Here is a 24,094-nt window from a genome sequence, read left to right as displayed (position 1 = left end):
ATATCAAAACAATAATAAAAGGGCACCTGGGTGGCTCAGTCAGTTACGCATCTGACTTCGGCTCAGGTCATGATCTCACGGTTTGAGTTCGAGCCCCACATCGGGTTCTCTGCTGTCGTCATGGAACTGGCCTTGGATCCTCTGTCCCCTGCTCTCTCTGCCCCTACCCCACTTGCTTTCTCTCTCTCTCTCTCTCAAAATAAATAAACTTAAAAAAAAAAAAAAAAGAGGAACTAGCCATAACCTCTTAAAAGAAAATAAAAATAGTAAAAAGAAATCAGTATAGGATCTAAACAAAAATGCTGCAACAATGTTAGAGAGGAACCGGGGGGTGGGGAGAAGCATAGTAGATGAAGACCACAGGACAGGAAAAATGTTGCCACAGAACAGATGAAGATCATTAACAAAGATTACCCCAGCCCTACCCACTCCCAAATGGCGCTATAAAGCAAGAGATAACTAAGAGCAGAGACTACAGGCAGCGAGCGCTCAGGGAAAAAACAGTAAGACAACATTAAAAATAAAATAAAATAAAATTAGCATTCAGGAAGAGTAAACAAAGAAAACTAACATCATGGAAATTAAAACCTCAGTGGAAGAGAACAAAGTGGTCACTGCTGAAAAGACAGTAAGAGTCATGAGAGCAACGGTGGGGCACCTGGCCGGCTCAGTCCATACAGCATGCAGCTCTTGATCTTGGGGTTGTGGGTTGGAGCCCCACGTGGGATGTAGAGCTTACTTAAAAAAAATAAAATCTGTAGAAAGAAAGAAAGAAAGAAAGAAAGAAAGAAAGAAAGCCAGCCAGCCATGGTGGATAAAAAAATGAGCAAGATAAAATGAAAAAGAATAAAAAGTGTAAGAGGATTACTAAAACCCAAACAACAGAACAAAAACATGCAGCAGTAGTAGTCACAGGAGATCCAGCATAAGTGTAAATGGTATCTGAAAAAGAGAACTGGGCAAACAGAAGAGGAAACAAGATGTAAAAATGGATTAGAGAGAACTGGGCTAAGGGCAAGTTGGCCCTCCAAACCACAACAGCCTAAGGGCAAGGATTACCTCAGGACCTCCAAAGGGAATTAAAAAGCTAGAGGTATGCTGAGGTCCCGGTGACTTCTGCGTGGGTTACAGATTCATTGCCTTTCAGTTCCACATGCACCCTTTTTGCTTGCTCTGTGAAAATGAGCCCGGGCCCTTTTAAGTATTTTTCTTTGCCGGCTCGCATGACGTGGAGCTTTGTTAGAAGTTGCTGAAGAGCTACTGCAGGAGGAAAATAGTTTTGTTTCTGGGTGCCAGTGCGTTCCTCTGGGTAGGCTCCTACAGCGCACCTGGCTTTTCCAGTGCCCAGCCGTCAGCAATGAGTAGCAGCAGCCAACCGCTGCCCTCAGCACCCCTCCTGGGCAGTTTTGTACCAGTGCCTCTCATGAGACCCCTCTGTGCAAACAGCTTCCCCCAACACCCCAGAAGGCTGGTTTCCCACTAATTCCACCATGCGGCATCACAGGAACTCATCTGCAACCCAGTGAGTCATGGTCATGTCCACAAAGTCTGTAACTCAGCCTGCAGCAGGTGTGAGGGAGACTGGGGGGCTCCTCATGGAGCACTCTCTCTCAGCCCTGGGGTGGGGGCTGCTCCTTATATCTGCTACATCTGTATTCTTTAGAGTCCTCTTTACTTCTTTTGAAAAGCTTCATCGAGGGGCACCTGGGTGGTTCAGTCGCTTAAGCGTCCAACTTTGGCTCGGGTCATGATCTCACGGTTCATGAAATCAAGCCCTGTGTCAAGCTCTGTGCCAACAGCTCGGAGCCTGGAGCCTGCTTCAGATTCTGTGTCTCCCTCTCTCTCTGCCCCTCCGCACTCGTGCTCTGTCTCTTTCTCACTCAAAAATAAATAAACATAAAAAATTAAAAAAAAAAAAAAAAGAAGAAGGGGCGCCTAGGTGGCTCAGTCGGTTAGGTGTCTGACTTCAGCTGGGGTCATGATCTCACAGTTCGTGAGTTTGAGCCCCGTGTAGGGCTCTGTGCTGACAGCTCAGAGCCTGGAGCCTGCTTTGGATTCTATGACTCCCTCTCTCTGTCCATCCCCTGCTCGCTCTCGCTCTCTCTCTCTCTCCCAAAAATAAATAAAACATTAAAAAAAGAAAAAAGAAAAGCTTTATTGAGATATCATTCACATACCATACAATTCACCCAAAGTATACATTTCAATGGCTTTTAGTATTTTTACATAGTTGGGCAAACATTACTACAATCAATTTTAGAAGACTTCCATCACCCCCAAACAATACCCAGCACCTCTTAGCTGTTACCCCCCTGCCCAACATCCCGTTCTCTGAGCCCTAATCTACTTTCTGTTCCACAGAACAGGCAAATGTCTGTAGACATTTCATACACAGTAAAACCTTGGATTGTGAGTAACTTGTTCTGCGAGTGTTCCGCAAGAAGAGCAAACATTTCTAATATATTTTAACTTGATAAATGAGCGATGTCTTGCAACACCAGTAGCATAGAACACTGAATGTCACATGATCACAATGGAGTCAATGGTTCTTCTCTCTTGGCGCACGTTGCAGGATTGTGGGTGATCGTCTCCCATGCTCAGATGCTCCGTCTCAGGCTGCCGTGTCTGGCAGAAATCAGTGATTTTTCAGAACACTGGAAGGTGCCCACACCTGGCACTAGGATAATTTTGTCACTTCAAAGCACCTACAGGCAGTCCTCTGCTTTTCCATACAAGAGTAAGCTTAGGAATGCTTTGCTTCACTCTAGGTCAGGCTGCTTGCAGACATAGACCCTTTCCTCTGCTGCCTTATTGCCAGTTATATTAAATACAGTATATGACAAGGGTTTACTAATACTGTACCGTAGTCAACATCCGTGTGAGCATATACAATGGTCCCCATGCAGAAAAAAGTTAAAAAGAACAGTGGTAAGAAGGAGATGATTACGGTGGAAATTAAGAAGGAAATCATCAAGGGGCACCTGGGTGGCGCAGTCGGTTAAGCATCCAACTTCAGCCAGGTCACGATCTCGCGGTCCGGGAGTTCGAGCCCCGCGTCAGGCTCTGGGCTGATGGCTCAGAGCCTGGAGCCTGTTTCTGATTCTGTGTCTCCCTCTCTCTCTGCCCCTCCCCCGTTCATGCTCTGTCTCTCTCTGTCCCAAAAATAAATAAAAAACGTTGAAAAAAAAAATTTAAAAAAAAAAAAAAAAGAAGGAAATCATCAAGAAGTACGAACAAGGTATGCGAGTGGCCGAAACTGTAAGATTTTCTAAGAAGTCTATGTCTGCATCTCATCTGCAGAGAAGGAGGAGAAAAAGGTGGAGGAATCCCTCACTTTAAATGAAGTTAGGGAGATGTGTAAAATGTGGGAAACAGTGCAAAACGAAATTCTGCAGAAAAGCACTACCCAAATAAGGCTGTAGCCCCCAAATAAGGCTGTAGCGGGGCAAACGATGAATCTGTTTAATGATAATGCAATGTCACATTTCTGCAACATCCTCAGAAGGAGGCAAAAGCAAGTGTCATTGGAAAGGTTCCTTGCTAAAGTTGCACAAAAGGAAAAAGATTACATTGAGCCAAGAGATAGCAGTGATTCCGTTAGTGATGGTGAAAGTCGTCTGACACGATAACCCTCCTCTCTCGTCTCCCTCGCACGAGCCACAAAGGTTTCCAAAGGTAAGTGCAGGTTAATTTACTTTTCTTCACATTTTGTATTTTATTTATTACTTTGTATTATATTATAGTATTGTAATCATTTTTATATCAATATTTTTGGGTTGTGGAACGAATCATCTGAGTTTCCATTATTTCTTTTTTTTTAATTTTTTAAATGTTTATGTATTTTTGAGAGCGAGAGAGGCAGAAAGAGGGAAACATAGAATCTGAAGCAGGCTCCAGGCTCTGAGCTGCCAGCACAGAGCCTGATGCAGGGCTTGAACCCACAAACCGCAAGATCATGACCTGAGCTGAAGTCGGACATTTAACCAACTGAGCCACCCAGGCGCCCCTCCGTTATTTCTTATGGGGAAATTTGCTTTGATATACAAATGCTGTGGATTACAAGCATGTTTCCAGAACAAATTACGCTCGCAAACCAAGGTTTTACTGTATATGGAATAATACAATATGTGGTCTTCTGTGACAGGCTCCTTTCACTTAGCATAACATTTTCAAGGTTCATGTATATTGTAGCATGTTATCAGTATTTCATTTCTTTTTATTGCCAAATAACATTCCATCATACGAACACATCACATTTTATTCATCCGTTTATCAGTTGACAGACGTTGGGTTGTTTCCACTTTTTGGCTGAATAATGTTGCTAGGAACACTGATGTGCAAGTTTCTACATGGACATAAGTTTTAATTTCTCTTGGGTATATACTTATGAATGCACTTGGGTATACACCTAGGAGTGAAATATACCTGGTACATATGGTGACTCTATGTTTAACTGTTTGAGGAAATGCCAGCTGTACCTTTGTATGTTCCCATCAGCAGGGTTGTGAGAGTTCTGATTTCTCCACACCTGTGCCAACCCTAGTTCTTATCTATCTTTTTGATTACAGCCATCCTAATGGGTGTGAACCAAGCAAATGGAACAACAGATGTATAGATACAAAAATGGATAATTAGAGAGAGCTGGGGTGAGGGCAAGTGTCTCATTCTGGTTTTGCTTTGCATTCCATTAGTTAATGATGTTGAGGAGGGGCGCCTGGGCAGCTCAGTCAGTTAAGCTTCCAACTTCGGCTCAGGCCATGATATCACGGTCCATTAGTTCGAGCCCAGGCTCCGTGCGGACAGCTCAGAGCAGGGAGCCTGCTTAGGATTCTGTGTCTCCCTCTCTCTCTGCCCCTTTCCCCACTTGTGCTCTCTCTCTCTCTCTCAAAAAGTAAATAAACATTTTAAAAAATTTGTTTTAATAATAAAAAAATGATGTTAAGCATCCTTCCACGTGCTTATTTTTTTACTTACTAGTTGATTTCATGTTACTCCAAATCCCTGTTATAGTTAACAATTCTTGAAGTTTGGGGGCACCTGGGTGGCTCAGTTGGTTAAGCGTCCGACTTCGGCTCAGGTCATGATCTCACAGTTCATGGGTTCAAGCCCCGCATGGGCTCTGTGCTGACAGCTCAAGGCCTGGAGCCTGCTTCAGATTCTGTGTCTCCCTCTCTCTCTCTGCCCCTCCCTTGCTCACATTCTGTGAGTGTGATCAAAAGTAAATAAACATTTAAAATAATAATAACAACAATAATAATTCTTAAAGCTTGACTGCTCAAAGTCCCATGTGGTTTCTCTCCCCTGACTGGACCCAGGCTCCTATAACACAGGTGGTCAGTGACTAAGTGAAAATTAGATATCTACCAAGATGATAAAAACAGAAGACAGAAAATGTTTTCTCCCTGGTCGGATACTCCCTTCAGAAGTAGCTGAGGAAAAGGGAGGTTGGGGAGGGGTTACCCAAGGAAACAAAACTTTCAGTTCTTTGTTTTTACTCAAAAACCAAAAAAAAAAAACAACCTTTTCGGAATAGGAGCTGTTAAGGTTTGGTTTTAAGGGAGTTTTGCTTAACACTGTTTTAATGGTGTTTGGAGGACAAGGTTGTAGACATGATGTCTTATTTGGAAAAGGTAAATTCTATGTGGAAGTTTAAAAATTGCTGAACGCAATCAGTTTGAGGAGATGACCCTCCTTTGCCTGAGCCAATTGAGATCAACAGGCGGGGGCTGAAGGGGGCTGGGAGATGGCAATGTGTCCAGAAAACTATAGCATGAGAGCAGTCAATAACAACACTTAAACATGGGCATGGCAGTGTTCCAATAAAACCCGCAAGTTCATTCGCCAACCCCTGGTATGTACAGTACATGGGATATAACATGTGGCAAAAGCATAAAAACACGTATGGGACTTTAAAAACTTTAAATTCAAGATAGTTTTCTCTGGTGAACGAGGAAATTGACTAGGGAAAAATACTTATGAGGCATTTATTGGAAATCTAATGTTCTATCTCTTTAAGCAAAACAAAACAAAACTCTGATACGATATGGCATATTAAGACTTTAGGGGCACCTGGGTGCCTCAGGCAGTTGCCTGTCCAGCTTCGGCTCAGGTCACGATCTCACAGTTTGTGAGTTCAAGCCCCATGTCAGGCTTCCTGCTGTCAGTGCAGAGCTTGCTTCTGATCCTCTGTCCCCTGGCCCCCTTTCAAAAATAAACATTAAAAAAGAAAAAATAAAAAAAGACCTAGTGATAGGTATCATTATAGTGTTCTGTTGTTTTAAGCGTAAAATACAGTATTAGAAAATATGGGGGCACTGGCTGGCTCAGAGTGTAGAGCATGCAACTTTTGATCTCAGGGTTGTGAGTTTGAGCCCCAAGTTGGGTAGAGAAAGTACTAAAAATAAATAAATAAACTTAAAAAAAAAATAAAACAGGGCCACCTGGGTGGCTCAGTTGGTTAAGCATCCGACTTCAGCTCAGGTCTCATCTCACTGTTTGTGAGTTCAAGCCCCATGTCGGGTTCTGTGCTGATAGCTCAGAGCCTAGAGCCTGCTTCAGATTCTGTGTCTCCCTCTCTCTCTGACCATCCCCCACTCACAATCTCTCTCTCTCTCTCTCTCTCTCTCTCTCAAAAATAAATAAGCATTAAATTTTTTTTAAAAAAATAAAGCATTTAAGGGACCTGGGTGGCTCAGTCAGTAGAGCATCCAATTCTTGATCTGAGAGTCATGAGTTCAAGCCCCACACTGGGCAGGGAGACTACATACATACACACATGATCTAAAGAGAGAGAGAGAGAGAGAGAGAGAGAGAGAGAGAGAGAGAGAGAGAGAGAAAGAAAGAAAGAAAGAAAGAAAGAAAGAAAGAAAGAAAGAAAGAAAGAAAGAAAGAAAAAAGAAAGAAAGAAAGAAAATACAAGTTAACTGTTCTCTTCACTCCTGTTATTTGAGACATTAAATGTCTTAGGCCTACATAGTAGCATAGTAGTTCCACATTGTTTATCTGCCATGCTTTATTTATATATATATATATATATATATATATATATATATATACACGTCATATAGAACATATAACATTAATCTATCTACAGACAACATGTTAGCTTAATGTATAGAACGTATATTATAACATACGTCCAGGCAGAAGCCATTATTAGGCACCTGAGTACAACAGTAGGAACACAGTGTGATGTCTGCCCTCGAGAGAGAACAGGGTGGTGCATGCAGTTAGACTACAAACATTGTAAGATGATGGAAATTAATAACATATAGGAAAAGCTTCAGCAAAGAAGGTGAGGCAGTAAAAGGGTAGGAGAGGCCTTAGATGCCATGCTAAAGAGTCTGAAATTTATCCCATTGGCAATGGAAAACCACTTCGGGGATTAAGCAGAGAAATGATACAGTCAGATCTGTATTTTGGAAAGATCACTGGGATAGTGATATGGAGCACAGCCTGGAAAAGACTAAGCCAAGAGCAAGAAGAGGCTACTGCAATACCTCAGGCCCTTTGCCTTCAGACAGGATGTGCTCTCAAAGCATACTCAAAATGATTCACCAAAGTATGGAAAGAAACAAAACTTTAACTTATAAACATTTCTAACATTTAACTTCAACCAACACTTACACAACCCCATGTCAAATGTCTTGCAGCATGAGGCTCAGGAAAAATCCTCAGGAAGTATGAAAGTCCCACAGCATGGAGGAGAGTGGATCATTATTTGTTCACCTGCTCTGTGATTCAGTGCAGTTCACGCATTACAGAATGACATTAATGTCGCTAATCTTGTTAAGAATCGAATCTCTGAAATAGGATCATAACCAAATTTGATAATGAGACGGTGAGTAACCACGAAACTCTTACATCTCAAAGAAGTTCTCTAAGTATTGTCTGACAGACAGCATATTAAGATTTCTAGAACTAAAAGAGCAGTTGTGTATTTTTCTTTTACAAAAATACTCGTGTTCCAAGTTTGCTGACCATGACTGGCATGACAAATGTCTGTTAGCAGTATGGTACTTTGCAGATATTCCAAAAATACACACAACTGTCCTTCAAGGTAAAGGACTTAACCAAAGCTAGAAACTAGTTACTTTAAAAAATATATATACTGTGTTGAACGCATTTTGAAAACCAATGTTTGGTAGTATATCCACCCTTATGTTACTTTGTTGTCAAAAAGATATAAAAGTGTCACTTATAAAAACTCTCACATTTATATGTCAGTAGTCATCAAAGTGGTCCATGTACCCATGAGGGTCCCCAAGGCCCTTTCAGCAGATCCATGAGTTTAAAATTACTTTCATAATAATTCGAACACACCATTTGCCTTATTCACTCTCATTTTCTCACAAGGGTCTAGCAGATTATCCAAAGGCTACATAACAGCTGTTGTCACATCCCTGTCCTCACAGCTAATGGAATGTATGGTTGTATTCTTAGGATTTAAAGTTTTCTCAGTAATTTTTAGTACATTAAATATCCATAGACAAAGCCCACAGAAGTAGAAGTTCTTTGGGGTTTCAATAATTTTTAAATTTATAAAGGGGTCCTGAGACTAAAAACCCTAAGAATCACTGCTGTATAATTTATTTTTTATATGTTTTAAAGATTTAGTAATAAAGCGTTAACTAGACTTCAATTAAAAAAAAAAAAAAAAAACAACTTAGTGGGGTACCTGGCTGGCTCAGTCAGAAGAGCATACAACTCTTGATCTCGGGGTCATGAGTTTGAGCCCTACACTGGATGTAGAGATTACATTAGTTAACTAATTAATTAAGAAAAAAACTTGAGGCGCCGGGGTTGCTAAATCAGTTAAGCGTTCGACTCTTGACTTTGGCTCAGGTCATGATCTCAGTTCGTGAGATCAAGCCCAGCATCCGGCTCTGCACTGACAGCAAGGAGCCTGCTTGGGATTCTCTCTCTCCCAGTCTCTCTACCCCTCTCCCACATGCACACATGTGTGCTCTCTCTCAAAATAAATAAACTTTTTTTTTAATCTAGCAATAGAATTTTCTCTTTTTTAAACATTTTACTTTTAAGTAATCTCTACACCCAAGATGGGGCTCCAGCTTACAACCCCAAGATCAAGAGTTGCATACTCTACCAACCGAGTCAGCCAGGCACCCCAGTCATAGAATTTTCTAACCTATTCAACATATTTCAAACAAAAGGCTTCAGTGGGTTTTTAAGTCATGTTAAAAATACATAAACATGCCATCTTTCTATTACTGTGTAAGAAAAACTGACATCAAGGAACGGCAAAATGTACTGATATATAGACAAATAATGATAAGACAAGGCAGTAGATGACATTTAATCAGAATAACATAAATTAAGTGGTACAGGAGCTCAGAGGGGAGGAACTCCTGTCAGCCAGTTTGACCAGGGAGGAACCTAATGGAGAACAAACCCAATTAAAGTTCCATTATCATCTTTAAAAACATGTTCAGGGGGCGCCTGGGTGGCTCAGTCAGTTGAGTGTCCAACCTCGGCTCAGGTCATGATCTCACGGTCCGTGAGTTTGAGCCCCGAGTCGGGCTCTGTGCTGACAGCTCAGAGCCTGGAGCCTGTTTCAGATTCTGTGTCTCCCTCTCTCTCTGCCCCTCCCCTATTCATGCTCTGTCTCTCTCTGTCTCAAAAATAAATAAACATTAAAAAAATAAATGAATAAATGTTAAAAAAAGCTTTTAATAAAAAATAAAAACATGCTCAGAAGACTGAGGAGGAGCAAAATTTCAGGAGGGAAGCCGTCGATGATGACAACAGGCTGAAGAAATACACACTTTTTTGTTGCCCATGCAGTGAGCACATTATAGTAACACCAGTAGCAAGAGTATGTGCACATGTGCATGTGTGACTTCTGGGTGAGGGCTGGCAGCAGCTGAAGAGCCATATATAATGTGCTGGCCTTTAAAGAATGTTTAAGTTGGTATGACATCTGTATCAATTCTTCCCTTCTTGATCTCAGAATAATCCCCTGATGCCTAACACTCCCAGACAGACCAGCATCACCAACCATTTAAAATGCAGAAATAAAACCACAGGGATGGCAGTGGTTATCTCTAGATGGTGGGATTTAAGGCTAATGATTTCATCACCTACCATGAGCCAGGTAATATGCTAAACCTTAGAAGTCTTAAAACTATTATTATCATTATCATTTTTTAAATGTTTATTTAATTTTGAGAGAGAAAGAGAGAGAGAGAGAGAAAGAGAGAGAGCACGAGTAAAAGAGGGGCAGAGAGAGAGGGAGACACAGAATCTGAAACAGGCTCCAGGCTCCGAGCTGTCAGCACAGAGCCTGATGTAGGGCTCGAACTCGGGAACAGCGAGATCATGACATAGGTTGAAGTCGGAAGCTTAACCAACTGAGCCGCCCAGGCGCCCCTTAAAATTATTATTTTTATTAGAAGAAGGTCCCTTATGTTATCTAATACCACCAGGCTTTTGACATCTTTTTGCCCGAGTCTCCAGGGCAGCAATCTTGCAAGGTAGCTGTTTTTTACTCCATTTTACAAATCTGGAAACCAAGACACAAAGGGTTCTGAAACTGGCCCGGGGTCCTACTGTAGGAACTGCGGAAGCCATGACTGAAACCCTGGTCTGCTGGCCCCTGTCCAGGGCGCTCTTCCCGCCCAGGAAGGACACGGACACAGCCTTTGCATCATGGCAGTAGTCCAACTGGTACCCTCCCCGCACTCGCCTCCTTCTCCTCTCTCCCCACACATAAATATTTTACAACCCTCGTGTAGCAGGCTCAGAACTGTGGCTGCACACCTCAGCACTTCCCCTGTCAGGGAAACGGGATAATCACTCCTCTGCGCCCTCCACACACAGGGACCTTCCTAAAAGGCAGAGCTGATTTCCTACCCTGGAACCCCTCCGTGGCTACTAATCATGTGCAGGATAAAAGCTTTGTCCCCTGAACTCACAGCCTTCACAAGCCGCCTCCTGCAGCCTCCACACACTCCACAAACATACCCTTTCCTCCTGCCACTCAAGTGTCCTCAGGATGTAGCCACACTCTCGTGTTTCTAGGGCATTACACACATTTCCTGCCTGAAAGCCTTTCAAACCCACATCCACCCTTCTTATAACTAGTCCTTCTTCAAGACTTGGGCTGGTGTGAACGTCTCCGGAAAACCATGATCTATATTCCAGTGTGACAGCAGGTCCCCTTTTAGGAGATCCCACAGGCCCCTCAAATGTATTTTCACTGCTGAGTTCACTGGCTTCCGGTCCTACCAGACTACAGGCCCCTTCAGGCCAGGGACACACCTTTCTTACTTACAATGCCATGATCCAGCACAGAGCCTTGCACGCAGCACCTGTTCAGTAAATACTTGGGTCACAAGTAGGGTGTCGAGTGGGATGGGGGACACAGACAGGCACACAGCTTCGTCATATAAAATACGACACATATGAAAATAAGAAAGGTGTGGCAGGAATGCTATCCAAGGAAAGGAAAAAGGAAGGAAAATCTGGGGGAACACCTCTACCTACATTCCTGGGTTTTCTCAAAGGTTTTTCAAATCCCGCTACTGCTGCTGGTGATGTCCCTGAACGGGGGTGTGTCCTCTGAACGAGGTACTGAGCAAAGCACTTGCCATAAACGAACCCTTTTTATTCACCCTATGCACTGAGAACACCCTGCGCATTTTACTGATGGGGAATCTCGGGCTCAAGAATAAGATGCTTGCTCAGTGTCAGATAATTAGTGGCAGAGACAAGATTTCAACCCAGATCCTGTCTTCTGAGCCACAGCTCCATCTGCTCTCTGCTTCTCTTCTTTACCAAAAGTGAAATCCCCTCGCCAAATACCCAAGTTTGATGGCCTCAAGTAAACCCAATTAAACCAACGTGAAACTAAGAGTCCTTCTTAGTTCAGCAAGCAATAATGTACCTCAAGTTACTTCACTCTTTCTGGCTAAATAACTTGAATATAACTTAACTATTTTTGGACCATTCAGGTGTTCATTACTGAGGGCACTGTAAAACTGTGATGCCCTTAGGCATGACTGCTCTGTGGTTAGGGTATACCCTGTACCAGCAGCCCTGGCCTGTGGGCAGGTACAGTGCCTGTTACGGAGTTCCAGCTTCCCAATTCACCTTCATCTCATGCCAAGTTAAAGCGACCATTTCTTGCTACTGTCAATGTGCTGGTCTCTACCGGGCCAGCTGATTTTGCTACTTCCAATCTTCTAGGGGCTGTGATAGTCATAAATGATGTAGCAGTCCTTCGTGCCGTCCACCAATTATGTCCAACTCTTTGCTTCCCAGGCCCATGCTAACTGCGATTTCCTGCTCTTCTTTAAAGTCAGGTGTGGCCACGTGACTTGCCTCAGTCCATGAAATGTGACCGAAAGTGACACATGCCATTTGGGACCGAGACTTCAAAAATCAGTGCCCCTTGGGGTGCCTGGGTGGCCCAGCTGGCTAAGCGTCCGACTCTTGATTTCAGCTCAGCTCATGATCTCATAGTTTGTGGGTTTGAGCCCTGCGTCTGGCTCTGCGCTGACAGCACAGAGCCTGCTTGGGATTCTCCCTCCCTCTCTCTCTCTCTCTCTCTCTCTCTCTCTCTCTGCCCTTCTCCTGCTTGCACTCTCTTTCTCTCAAAATAAATAAATAAACTTTAAAAATAAAAATAAAAATCAGTGCCCCTTGGGGTGCCTGGGTGGCTCAGTCAGCCAAGCATCTGACTAGGTTTTGGCTCAGGTCACAATCTCATAGTTCGTGAGATCAAATCCCATTTCATGCTCTGCCCTGACAGCACAGAACCTGCTTGGGATCCTCTCTCTCTGCCCCTCCCCTGATTGCTCTCTCTCTCAAAATAAACAAACTTAAAAAAACAAAATCAGTGCCCCTTAACCACCATCTTTCACTCAATCGAAGTGATCATGGAAAACGCTATGTTCAGATGGAGTTTCCATCAGTCTGGGTCCCTGAGTGACTGTGAGGAGCAGAGTTCCCTGTGCATGAACGAAAAATCAACTTTTGTTCTATTAAGCCACTTAAGTCTTAATGGGTTTTGTTATGCAGTCTAATCCAAGTTATCCAGATCAATACATCAGATCAATACGTCAGATCTCTTAGTAAGGAATTCTCTCACATAAGTTACTTTCTTCACATCCATCTCTGTTCCAGGCTATGTGCAATATAAAACACACCTGTCAAGTACCTACTATGTACAAAATACCATGCTAGATGACGAAGATAGTCTATGTCTCGAAAAAGTTGCAGTCTTACGTTGACGACTGTGCCAAAAAGGCAGACGCCAGCGTTACAATGGTTTAAAGGAGAGACAAGTCCCATGTAGATGGGAAGAAAAGTACAGAGAAGTTTCACAAAGGAAGTTCCATATCACATGGCCCTGAAACACGGGTAAGAACCAACAATTAGAGACTCAAGGGGGTCATTTAAGATAGAAAAAGCAACATAAGCAAAGATATGGAGCACAAACAGCAAAGCACAAAGAGCAAATACTTCTACTGACCGGGAAAACTTAATAAAATCTAAGGGAATGACAAGAAATTGGTTCACCCGGAGTGTCTTTGCCAGGCGGGTCTGTGCCTAATTCAACGGACAGGAGGGAACCATTCAAAGTCTTGACTGGGGAAGTGAGATGTCTGGAGGTGATGGCAGTACACAGCACAGATGGGAGGAAAGAAAAGAAAATGTTGGGGGATGTCTGCAACAACTCAAGAGAATGGTATCAATGACCCCAAATAAGTGTGATGACAGTAGAAATGGAAAGAAGCAAAAACAGCGTGGCAGTATGTCAGCAAGGCCTGGCACCCAAGTGAACACGAGGGGAGGAGAGTCTAGAAAGGCAAGAGGGAGTCTCGAGGGGCAGATCCTGGGTAGCTACGAGGACTGTCCATCCACACTGCGGAGGTTAATCACAAAAGTGACAAGAACAAATAAAGTGCTACCATGTATTTTTCTAAATGCTAGCTCCAGCTTCACCTGAAGTAAATGCTACTACTAGTTTAATCCTTTGCTCTCCTGGGACAAAGTTACTTCTCAATCTGACACTACACCTCCCTTTTTTGTACAAATTGATCTCCTACTTTTCCCTGATAGGAATGCCCTGGAATCACCCTTGAGCACTTTGGGTTCTCCCCTGCCCCCCACCCCCACCCCAGACCGTCCTTACTTTCTCCTTTCTTCACTTCTTCCTCTTCATCCCCTACCCCCCTCCCAGGCTTACCCATTCATGGCTCAAGTCAAGCCTCACCTTCCCTGTAAAACCTTCCTCAAACACATGGGTTTCTCCTTTTCCCGATTTCCATACCTACTGTCTAGGAATTCCAGAGGCAACATCATGAGTTATCAGTTTCCCGTGTGTCCTTTATTCCCACAACTATCTCATGGGCCTGGTCAGAACAAGTCTCTTTCATTACAGGTCTTGAGTTCCCCACAGTCCAATGACCTCGTGCACAATATGCATTCATTAGACACTCTAGTGATAACCCAAAGCCAATTAAGAACATGCACATCTTATTTCCTCTTTAATAACTTATTTTCAGTAAATCACGATTATACAGACATGCAAAATAGGCAGCTTCAGCACCTAATACTTCAAAATGTCCTTGAGTTAAGCATCCTTAAATCTTAAGAGCTGTTTATTGCCTTAAGAGATCTGAAAACACCATTTGGTCATAAACTTTTCTGCCAGCTTCCTTTTAATCCTTTTGACTTGAAGGCATACCAAACAGTTCAATGATCATCACTCCAAGGTGATTCTGACTCAGAAATAAATAACCTAATTTCCCATGCGGACTATTTCACTTTTGGGAACCTAATAAGTGTTTCGTTGTACCCTCACGTTCAACCAGCTATATAGTATAGACAGCGCAAACTAGATCCACAAAAAAAAGTTCCTAGATTTTACAAAATAGCAGCTGTCTCCATTGGTCTCTCTCTCTCTCTCTCTCTCTCTCTCTCTCTCTCTCTCAATTAACGACTATGCTTTATAGCTCAACACGTTTCACTCCTCCCTGGCATGTGAGGGAAACACAAACAGAAATCAAGTTTATTGCGGAATCCTAAAAATGAGCAGTTGTAAAAAGGAATCCAAAATATTCGTAGGACACCATCCTAACCAAACCTGCTGTCATCACGAAGATTATTTCCTCTTGCAAGCAAGACCGGCGAGTTAACAATGGGGGAAAGAAAAGTGTGAGAGGGAAAGGAAGCAGGAGAGGAGGCGTACTATGCCGATCAAACTGACCGGGTTTCCAGGACGTCTGGCTGCTAGGAAAGCGGTAAGCAAGGACAGCCGCTACCAGTACGCTGCAGATTCCCGCTCAAGCTCTCCCTGCACTTTTCTTTCCCCTTCCCACAGCCGAGGCCCGCCTGCCCGTCCTTGCTCTGCACCAAGGTGCGCAGCGCGGCGGGGTCCCGCACGCAGGTGACATCACACCGCTCGGCCCGGGTCCAGCCGTCCTCCCCGGAGGCCTGGCGGCCCCTTCCCGGCCGAGGTCGCCCAGGGGCCGGGCTCCGGGCCGGAGTCCCCAGTCCGAACCGGACTTCGGTACTCGAGGACAGCTAGGCCGTGTGTCCCGACCGTCCCTTCTTCCCCAGCGCGAGCAGGCGGGCGGGCTCCGCGCGCCCCGCCGGGACCCGGGGCGGCGGGGGAAGGGAGGGGAGGGGAGGGGAGGAAAGGGGTGGCGCGGACACCGTTAGCCGCGGTGGCTGCCGCGCCCCGACGCGCGCGCGACTGGCTCTTACCGCAGCGGAGAGGGAGGCAGGGGGGAGGCGGCGCCCGGCCCGGCGCGGGCGGGAAGGCGGAGGCGAGGGCGCAGGCGGCGGCGGCAGCCGCGGGGGACCCCGGCGGGCGCCCACGACGCGGTGGGCTGCCTGGGCGCCGCCATAGTGGGGACGCAGCGGCGGGCGGAGCGCGCGGCCGCGACCCGGGGACGGCGGGACCACCAATCCCGCTCTCCGCCTCAGCGCCCTCGCCGGGGGTCGGGCACATCCGCGGCCAATCGGGGCGCGGGAGCCGGGCGGGGCGCCGGGCTGACCAATGCAGAGCTGCGCTGCGGGCAGCGGGCGAGCGCAAGCTCGCGGAGGCCCAATAGGCACGGGCACCCCCACTTTCCCGACCCGCCCACCCCGCCCGCGGCGGGGACCCGGGCTGCGGGTGGTGGGGGGCCGAGCGGGCCCGGCCTGCTGGTCGACGCGAACACCTCGCCTTGGCTCCTCGGAGCACGTCCGCCGCCTGGAGACATCCTTCTCCCCCCCCAGCATCACGCCCGGAGGGCGCCCGTTCGTGCGGACACCTGAAGCCCGCGGGGATGACCCAGCCCCTCGGGAGCCTTTCTCGCCGTGCGGCACGGTGGGCCGGGGGCCTCCCGGGCGCAGAGTGCTGGGCGGTCACCGTCATTCCACGCCGAGGGCGCAGCTGCCTCCCGGAGACCAGCTGAGCGCCTCCACTGGGCTCTCGGAGGCCCAAGGCTTGGAGACCTCTACGGATCCTGGGGGGTAAAGGGTGGGTGGGGTGGGGGCAGGATTCGCTGGCTGCTATTCGCTATTGCCCATTTCAGAGTCTGGCAGTAAGAGTTTTAGTTCGGGCACCGGACCACTCGCCCCGTCTACCCTTTGCAGCTCCCGAGGTCCCAGCTCTCTTCCACCCCCTACCCCTCCTTCCCGCAGCAGAGCACCGGCATCCATCTGGGGCACAATTTGAAACGTAGGCCCTCCAGTGGGATTGACGCAAGGGAGAAGATACTGTCGGGCTGCGATCCTTGGCTGCCAACCCAGGGATCCTACCTTAGGAAAAGAGAGCAGTTTGCCCTGACAAAAAGGGTTCTGGTTAGAACCTGCCTAAAACGCTTCCCTGGAGTGTGCCCTCTAAGTCCTGGGCCTGACTGCACTGGCAGGCAGTGAGGAAGAAAACCAAGGAGCCTGGAGTCCCTGGCTGGCTCAGTCATAAGAGCATGCAGCTCTTGATCTCGGGGTCATGAGTTCGAGCCCCCCTAACCCCCATGGGGTGTAGAGAGCACTTAAAATCTGAAAAATACAACAGCCTGCTCTGTGGGACTTGAGCAACTCTTTAAACTTCGGGTTTCCCCAGAGTTATTAAACTAAAATTCAAAGTGCAAAATTTCTAGAAAAACAGCTGCTAAGAATTCTTCTGGGGTTAGACCAGGCACCTCAGCCCTGCAGGTCATTCAGCAGGGATGGGGATGGTGGGGTCAGTGAGAGGTAGCAAGGCCTGGGACCCTGCCAAGTCTAGGGAAGTGTTCCTTCCCTTCAAAGATGTGTGCTCTGAGGGATCAAACAACTCATTAAGGCCTGGCTCCACCTGGTCTCTCAAATGAATTCTTGGATGCTGGACAAAAAAAGTCAACTTCCTTTTCTTGGGCCCAGGAAGGAGTTGGCATAGAAAAGTGTCTTTGAAACCTCCTGTTCCTGCCTTCCCCCACAATCAGACACGAGGTAGCATCCACCTCCTAAGCCCCAGGACACAAAGAAGCATTGAGAGCTACTGAGCTGACCCAAGCCTCTCCGGCACCTGGAAAGGGCCAGGCCATCCAAGGGCCAGCTGGAGCAGCTCTACTGTGCCCACACCCTGCACCTAGTCACTGGCACCTCCCTGCCCTGCCGCTGCTCTATCCTCATCCACCTGGACCCCAGAAACCCACCAGGCAAAGGGACCGATCTTTCTCCAGGGAAGCTTCTCAGCAACTACAGACAGCTCAGAGCAGCTTCAAGACCCCTCTGGATCCCACTAGGAGCCGAATCTCTTGCTCTTAAAGCACCTAAAATACACTCCTTCCTTTCAAGCTGGCTCCACAATTTGTACAGAACACAGATGCTTGCATGAACTTAGACTAGCTCCATGAATATAATAATCAAGCGCTGCAGGAGTGAGAGCTCAAACCCAGTTTGTGGAAGTGGTCTGGTCCTCTATGCCCATCTCTTTCCCATACCTAAGGCAAAGGAAGCAAAACAAAGTGCTCATAGAGCCCCCCATGTCCCACCTTGCTTGTCCTAACTCAGAGCCACAGGACCGGAGCCCATCGCTTTAGGACAGCTTCCTAGATCCCGCCCAAGTTTTCTTAAAGTGTCCAGCCCTTCTTCAGAGCCTATTAACTAAATACACCCCCAGCCTGACCCTGGGCCACTCAGGCTCCTTGGGGCAGACACAGCCAATCCTCTGCTCAACACATTTTATTGCTAAGGACAAGGTGATGCACCAGTTTTCAAAATAATTTGGTTTATAGCGTTCATACGTAACAAAAAACAGGGAAGTATTATAAATCTGATTCTTGTATACACAGGGTATAGGTGTGAAGCCCTCCAATCCCAGGCAAACAAATTCATGAGGAGCAAAACCTGTTTAACCCCTTCAGTGTTGCCCTCCAGTCCCTCCCCCACCCCCAAATCAGCTCCCTCCCACCCCCAGACCAGGGGCATACCTAAACCTGCCCCTGGTCTCCAGTGGCCCCAGTTCATCTTAACCCTCCCAGCCCCTGCATGATTGCAAATTTTCTGTTGACAAAATCACCCACCAGGCTCTGCCTGCTTCCATCATTAAGATCCCCCCTTCAGGGTGTTCCCCACCCACACCCTCTAATACTGTGCCACAGGGGCTCTGTGCCTAGAATGATATGGGCACAAACCCACACTGCCCCTATCTGCTCCTTCAAGACAGGACAAAGAGGTGGCATTAACTCCTTAACATCTCAATACTGCAGCTTTGCCAGCACTTCCTTGAGGTTGTTCCAGGGACAGATAGATGCCACACTCATCTCCAGCCAACCCCCAGGAGCCTTTACTCCACTCAGCTGAGGGCAGAATTTCACATTTTGTTTGCCCTGGACAGGCAAGGAAGAAAGTAAAGGCCAGGGGCTGGCAGAAGCTGGTCCAAACCAAACATACATGTGCGCACACGTACACACACGCGTGCGCACGCGCATACACACACACACACATATACGCGCGCACACATAAATACAAAAGGGGAGAGGGAGTAAGCACCAGCACCTCTGCCTAGTCGGTGCAGGTGATTGTTAGGAAGCTAAGTCCTAGGCCAGGAACAGGGCAACCAGCCCGGCCAGCACAGTCAACCCCACTGGAGACTGGGGCCAGTGCAGCCACAGCATTTCAGTGCTCAGCCCTTCAGCTGGGTGATAGGCGGCTGCTGCCACATGTCCAAGAAAGGCTTGTCCTTTCACTACAGCGGAATGCGAAGGGGGGGGGGGTGTGGCGGGTAGGGGCGTGAGAAGACGATGGGGTCGGTTATTCCATTCCTTTTCATTTTACAACTTCACTTTCAGAGACTTCAGAGTTCCAAGTGTCTGCTGTGCTGTGGAACCCCAGAGTGCTCTCGCCTTGATGGCTGGGCACCTCTCGGCCCCTGGAAGCACCTACTCCATGATGGCTCGGTATAGTGCAGGCTCGATGTAATCTTCCCGGTATCTTGAGTTGATCACTCGTTGCCGTTTCTTTTCCTGTTTAACCTCTTTCTCCGTGAAAATCTCATTGAAGCGCATGTCTGAGGCTACTGACTATAGAAGAATAAGCAAGCCAGATGAGCACTTTGTGGCCAACCACACCCGGAAGGGAAAAACAAAATGACACACCCTTGCCTCATTCCCTCCCTCCCAGACCTGGAACAAGGGCACACAGAAAACACACTCACCAGTCTAGACTTGACTCTCTTGGGAAGCTCTTCATCCAGCGTGTACACGTCATCTCTCTTAACCACAAGCTGTGAGCCGTCCTCGAACTCCACCTACCAAGCAAACAGAGGCCTTTGGCTAAGACATCCCTGACTCTCTCCCTGGTCCCCAAAGCACAATGGCAACTTTCTGCTGTCACAGGAAGGATCCAGAACACTGAAGTTAAGGACTGCCAAATTCGAAGCCACCCCCGGCAGACTGAACACAGGGCAGCCCCTAGCTCTGAAAAGGTTGTTACTGACCCCTGAGCTCTTCCAAGAGCAAAGGCTTGCCTCTAAGAGGAAGCACTGAATTAATCAAGAACTCCCCCAGAGCCCAACAAAAACGTTTGGCTACCTGGTACATCTGGATAGGATGGGATGCCACAAATTTGGCTCCGTAGACTTGGCCATCTGTCCATCTGACTTGGACCACTTCTCCCTCAGCAGGAGGACCCAACTGGAGGCAGTCCTGGCTCTGAGGGAACAGTAAGGGAGAAGGATGAGAGGAAGGCCCCCTGAGCACAGGGTGACCACCACCTGCTCAGGGAAGAATGAACCAGGGCAGATTCCTGCCCAGACACCCAAGCAAGGCAGGCTCTCTCCGAGCTAGAAGACACAATGGTTAAAGACCTACCTGCCTGCTAAGTCATAAGCTGGCCCCAGATCTCTGCCCTTGCTGCTTTCAGGGGACAGAAAAGAAGAGCCAGAATAAACTTCGAGTGAACTTCATAACCACAGTGCCAAGATCAAGAATCCTCCTTGTGTTCCTTCAACTGTCCCTCCAAAGAACAGGGGACAGAGCTCTACCCCGAAGAAATACTAGAACAAGAATTCCAGAGTACTATGAAAACATTAGCCTCACTCACTGTGCTGACCTTGGCAGTGATGGTATAAAATCTGTTACAGGCAAAACTGCTCTTATCTTAACACAGGGCAGGGGTTCCAAGCATTATTAGTTGTTACTACATCCTGTATCACTGTGTGCTCATAATTTAGGGTAAAAAGAAAAAAGAAAAATGCCCAGTCTCACATGACAATATCTCTCAACAAAGCAGAAAAATGTATTAATTCTGTCAAACCCCAGTCCTTGAGAACACGTGTGAGTACTCAAAAGGGCGCTTTGCTGCATGCTGAGGTAGGATGGTTATCTTGAGGAAAAGCACTGTGTAACTTAAATTGTTGTGTAGCTGCTTTGTTCATGGAGCACCAGCTTTATTTGAAAAAATGCCTGACATAAACAAACTATAGTTACTCAGACATGGGTACTGGCAGACATCTTGGAAATGAATGAACAAGCCTGTCACTTTATGGAAAATATCAGACAGTACTGCCGAGGATAAAACTTAAGCTTTTGGAAAAATTAGAACTTCAGAAATGTAGTAATCACCAAAATCGGCTTGAAGCTTTGCCAAATTTAAAGATAATTTCTAAGAATGGTGACACTAATAAATGTGTTTTTTGATACTGTATAATAAAATTTAACATTTGGAAGATCTGCGTAGCCCAACGTACGAGTATTTTCTAAATAACCAATGTATGAGGTTGCAAAATTTGGCAGAGGTTTAGATCTAGTCTCAGTGCAAGACAGACCAGTGGATTTTAATGTAACAGAGTGTACAAAGCTCACTGACCTGCTTTCAGATTCCACCCTGCAACTAACTTTTAAGAAACTACTACTCGTTGAGTTTTGGTGTAGTATTAAATAATCACAATGGTATGAAAGGCTATTAAAAGACTCCTCCCCTTTCCAATTAGCACACAACTGTGTGAGGTTGAATTTTCTTCATAGACTTTAACCAAAACAATATATCACAACGGACTGAATGAACACATGACATAGAGATTTGCAGGAAAATGGCATTCTTCCCACCAAGATTTTGTTTTAAAATAGTTGTTTTTCATTTTTAAAAACCCTATTTCAAATCAATTAATCTCTATCTTAATTTCAAACAGAGTAAACATTGATAGACATAACCCACAAAAAAGCTCTCTGGGGTCCTCAGTAACTTAAGAGTGCTGAGGTCATTGATCTGTAAGTCAGAGATAACACCACTTGCTTCTCAGAACTGGTATGAGAAGTGACAGACACACCTGACCTGAAGCACTTAGCACAGGGCCTTGTGTACTAGAAAAGCCTAGTAAATTATAGCTATTCCACTGCCACAAATACTGTTAATATGATCTTTACTATGACTTAAGTCTACCTTGTAAGTAATGAATGTGCTTCTAGCAACTAAGCTGCTAATGAAGTATAAAAGTGGGAAATACCTGGTTTGTCAAAGGAAGAAGTGGCTTCATCCCACTGCCGTGGTGCTTAATCTCACAAGTGAAAAGGCTGTGTGGGTAAGGGAAATTCGAACTAAGTCCTGAATACTGAGCCAGGAAACCTAGAAGTGGGTCCAGGCAGAGCCTCCAGTGTGTCAGGTGTCAATAACATAAGCAGGCCAGGGAGGTCTCCAAGCAGTTTCTGCTTAGCCCCTTCAACTGTAAAGGACCACACATCTACTAAGGGGGCATGATGGGAAAGAGAGTTGGATTGATTCTTCCAATATCACACAGCTACTAGGCAATGGAGCTAGTATTGGCACACTGGTTGGTTTCCAATGCCGGGCTCTTCCACTGCATAAGAACACCTTCAAGTGTAGTTTAGACTGAAATATAAGCATGTTTCACGGTGTTGCAGAAAACACAGATTCCAAGAAGCTTCTAGAGAGGAAGCAGGGCAGCCTAGCAGCACACAATTTTCTTTGCAAGGAAAGACCAGCACAAATGGTTCTTTCTGTTCAGGGAACTAATGGGCCTGAAGACCTGGCTAGAAATGGCGGGCTGGCCCACAGCCAGACCTACAAACACCCCCATCCCACCTGCCCAGGAAGCTCCTTGCAGACATTACCACTATGTCCTCAGGATAGAGATTGTCACTGAAGGAGCCATCGTCAAAGTTGACTTCATAGAAGGTCTCGGTGGTGAGCCTGACCACCTCACACTGATAGAAGCGCCCGTTCTTGTGCTTGCTAATGACCTTCTGGCCTGCGGTGATGCTCTGCAAGGCCCCCTTGGCACGCTGGAAGAAACAGAGGCTTGGGTTACTCCCACATGGAGTTGCCAGGACTGGAAAATGGGGACCAAGATCAACTGGTTGCCCTTTACCAGGGAGAAAGAATGGGACTGGAAAAATAAAAAGAAGGGGATGGGAGCTGAACCAGGTCTTTTCCATATATCCACACCTCAGCAGGGACACTACCAGAAACGAGTGTCCTATTTTCCTCCATAAATGTAGCACCTCCCTAGTTCCCATTCCACAACTGGTCCTTACACCATACTGTCTCCCAAAAAATACTCCTGTGTTAACTTCCCTACTGTTGCCGGGAACTGACCAAATAGCATCTACTAATGCACACAGCTTAGAAAGGCATCCAGGGAGACACTCAACAGGAGATCTGAGCCCAGGGCCCCAGACAATGCTCTACGCAGATCTTAGCACTAGTTCCCTGGACATCCGCAGATGCATGTGACAAGGGGCTCCCATTACAAGGGCCAAGCCAACCCTCACATCACCCCGTCATTCTGAATTTGCCCTTGATGGAAATGGCATCACAGAGCATCTGGTAACATTGTATCCAACCACTCCCCGCCAAGTTCCCCAAGCACTGCGCTCCAGCCATGCTGGCCTCCTTGCTGTTCCCGGAGCACGTGTGCCAAACACGTTCCCTCCTCAGAGCCACTGCCCTGCTGTTCCCTCTACCTGAAATGCTATTCCCCAGCCCTCTGCACACTGGCCCCTCACAACCAAATGTCAACCTACTGACGCTGTTCCTTATTATACCTCTTCCATTCCCCTTATCCTGCTACATTTTTATCCACCACCCTTCTCCCATCTGAGATACTCTCCTTATGCATTTCTGTATGTCTTTCAACTACATGCAGCAAGAGGACAGGCACTGTTTTGTCTTGTTCACTTATATTTCCAGCACCTAAAGTTGGGAATGACATGTAAGAGATGCTCAATAGATATTTAAAGAATGATTAGCGAGGACACATGGGGGGCTCAGTTGGTTAAGCATCTAACTCTTGGTTTCGGCTCAGGTCATGATCTCACAGTTCATGAGTTCAAGCCCCATGTCAGGCTCTGTGCTGACAGTGTGGAGCCTGCTTGGGATTGTCTCCTTCTCTCTCTCTCTTTCTCTCTCTCTCTCTGGCCCTCCCCTGCTCACTCACTCTCTCTCAAAATAAACTTTAAAAAATTAAAAACTACAGAATGATTAGTGAAAATAATACTACATAGTACCCCATTTTCTCAAAGCATCAGCAGTCCATGGGTGCCAATTTAAGGATGTGCAATGTTAATGACAGTCCCCAAATCACCATCCTGGCTCCATAACAAAACTCCTGCTTCCCTGAGCCCTCTGGGCTCAGCAC

General features: G+C 46.4%; 2 protein-coding genes across 5 annotated transcripts in view; both read right to left on the bottom strand.

The window, feature by feature from the left end:
• ST3GAL3 (ST3 beta-galactoside alpha-2,3-sialyltransferase 3) overlaps positions 1 to 15,942 on the bottom strand; it is a 201,996-nt gene extending 186,054 nt beyond the window's left edge. For 2 of the 4 annotated variants that reach the window (XM_043574705.1, XM_043574703.1), the window contains exon 1: positions 15,736 to 15,942. The gene's annotated coding sequence lies outside the window, so the exon portion shown is untranslated. The remainder of the gene's footprint in view (positions 1 to 15,735) is intronic. The other 2 variants (XM_043574706.1, XM_043574704.1) reach the window with 1 other exon arrangement.
• A 2,223-nt stretch (positions 15,943 to 18,165) lies between these two features.
• KDM4A (lysine demethylase 4A) overlaps positions 18,166 to 24,094 on the bottom strand; it is a 46,417-nt gene continuing 40,488 nt past the window's right edge. Inside the window, 4 exon segments of the mRNA XM_043574702.1 lie at positions 18,166 to 19,520; positions 19,655 to 19,747; positions 20,031 to 20,150; positions 22,569 to 22,739. Coding sequence (XP_043430637.1) covers positions 19,380 to 19,520; positions 19,655 to 19,747; positions 20,031 to 20,150; positions 22,569 to 22,739 — 525 coding nt within the window. The 3' untranslated portion in view covers positions 18,166 to 19,379.

This window comes from Prionailurus bengalensis, chromosome C1 (assembly GCF_016509475.1).
Source record: "Prionailurus bengalensis isolate Pbe53 chromosome C1, Fcat_Pben_1.1_paternal_pri, whole genome shotgun sequence".
Classification (NCBI taxonomy): Eukaryota; Metazoa; Chordata; class Mammalia; order Carnivora; family Felidae; genus Prionailurus; species Prionailurus bengalensis.
The sequence above is the reverse complement of the archived record's forward strand: the minus strand, read 5'-3'. Positions and strand labels throughout refer to the sequence as shown.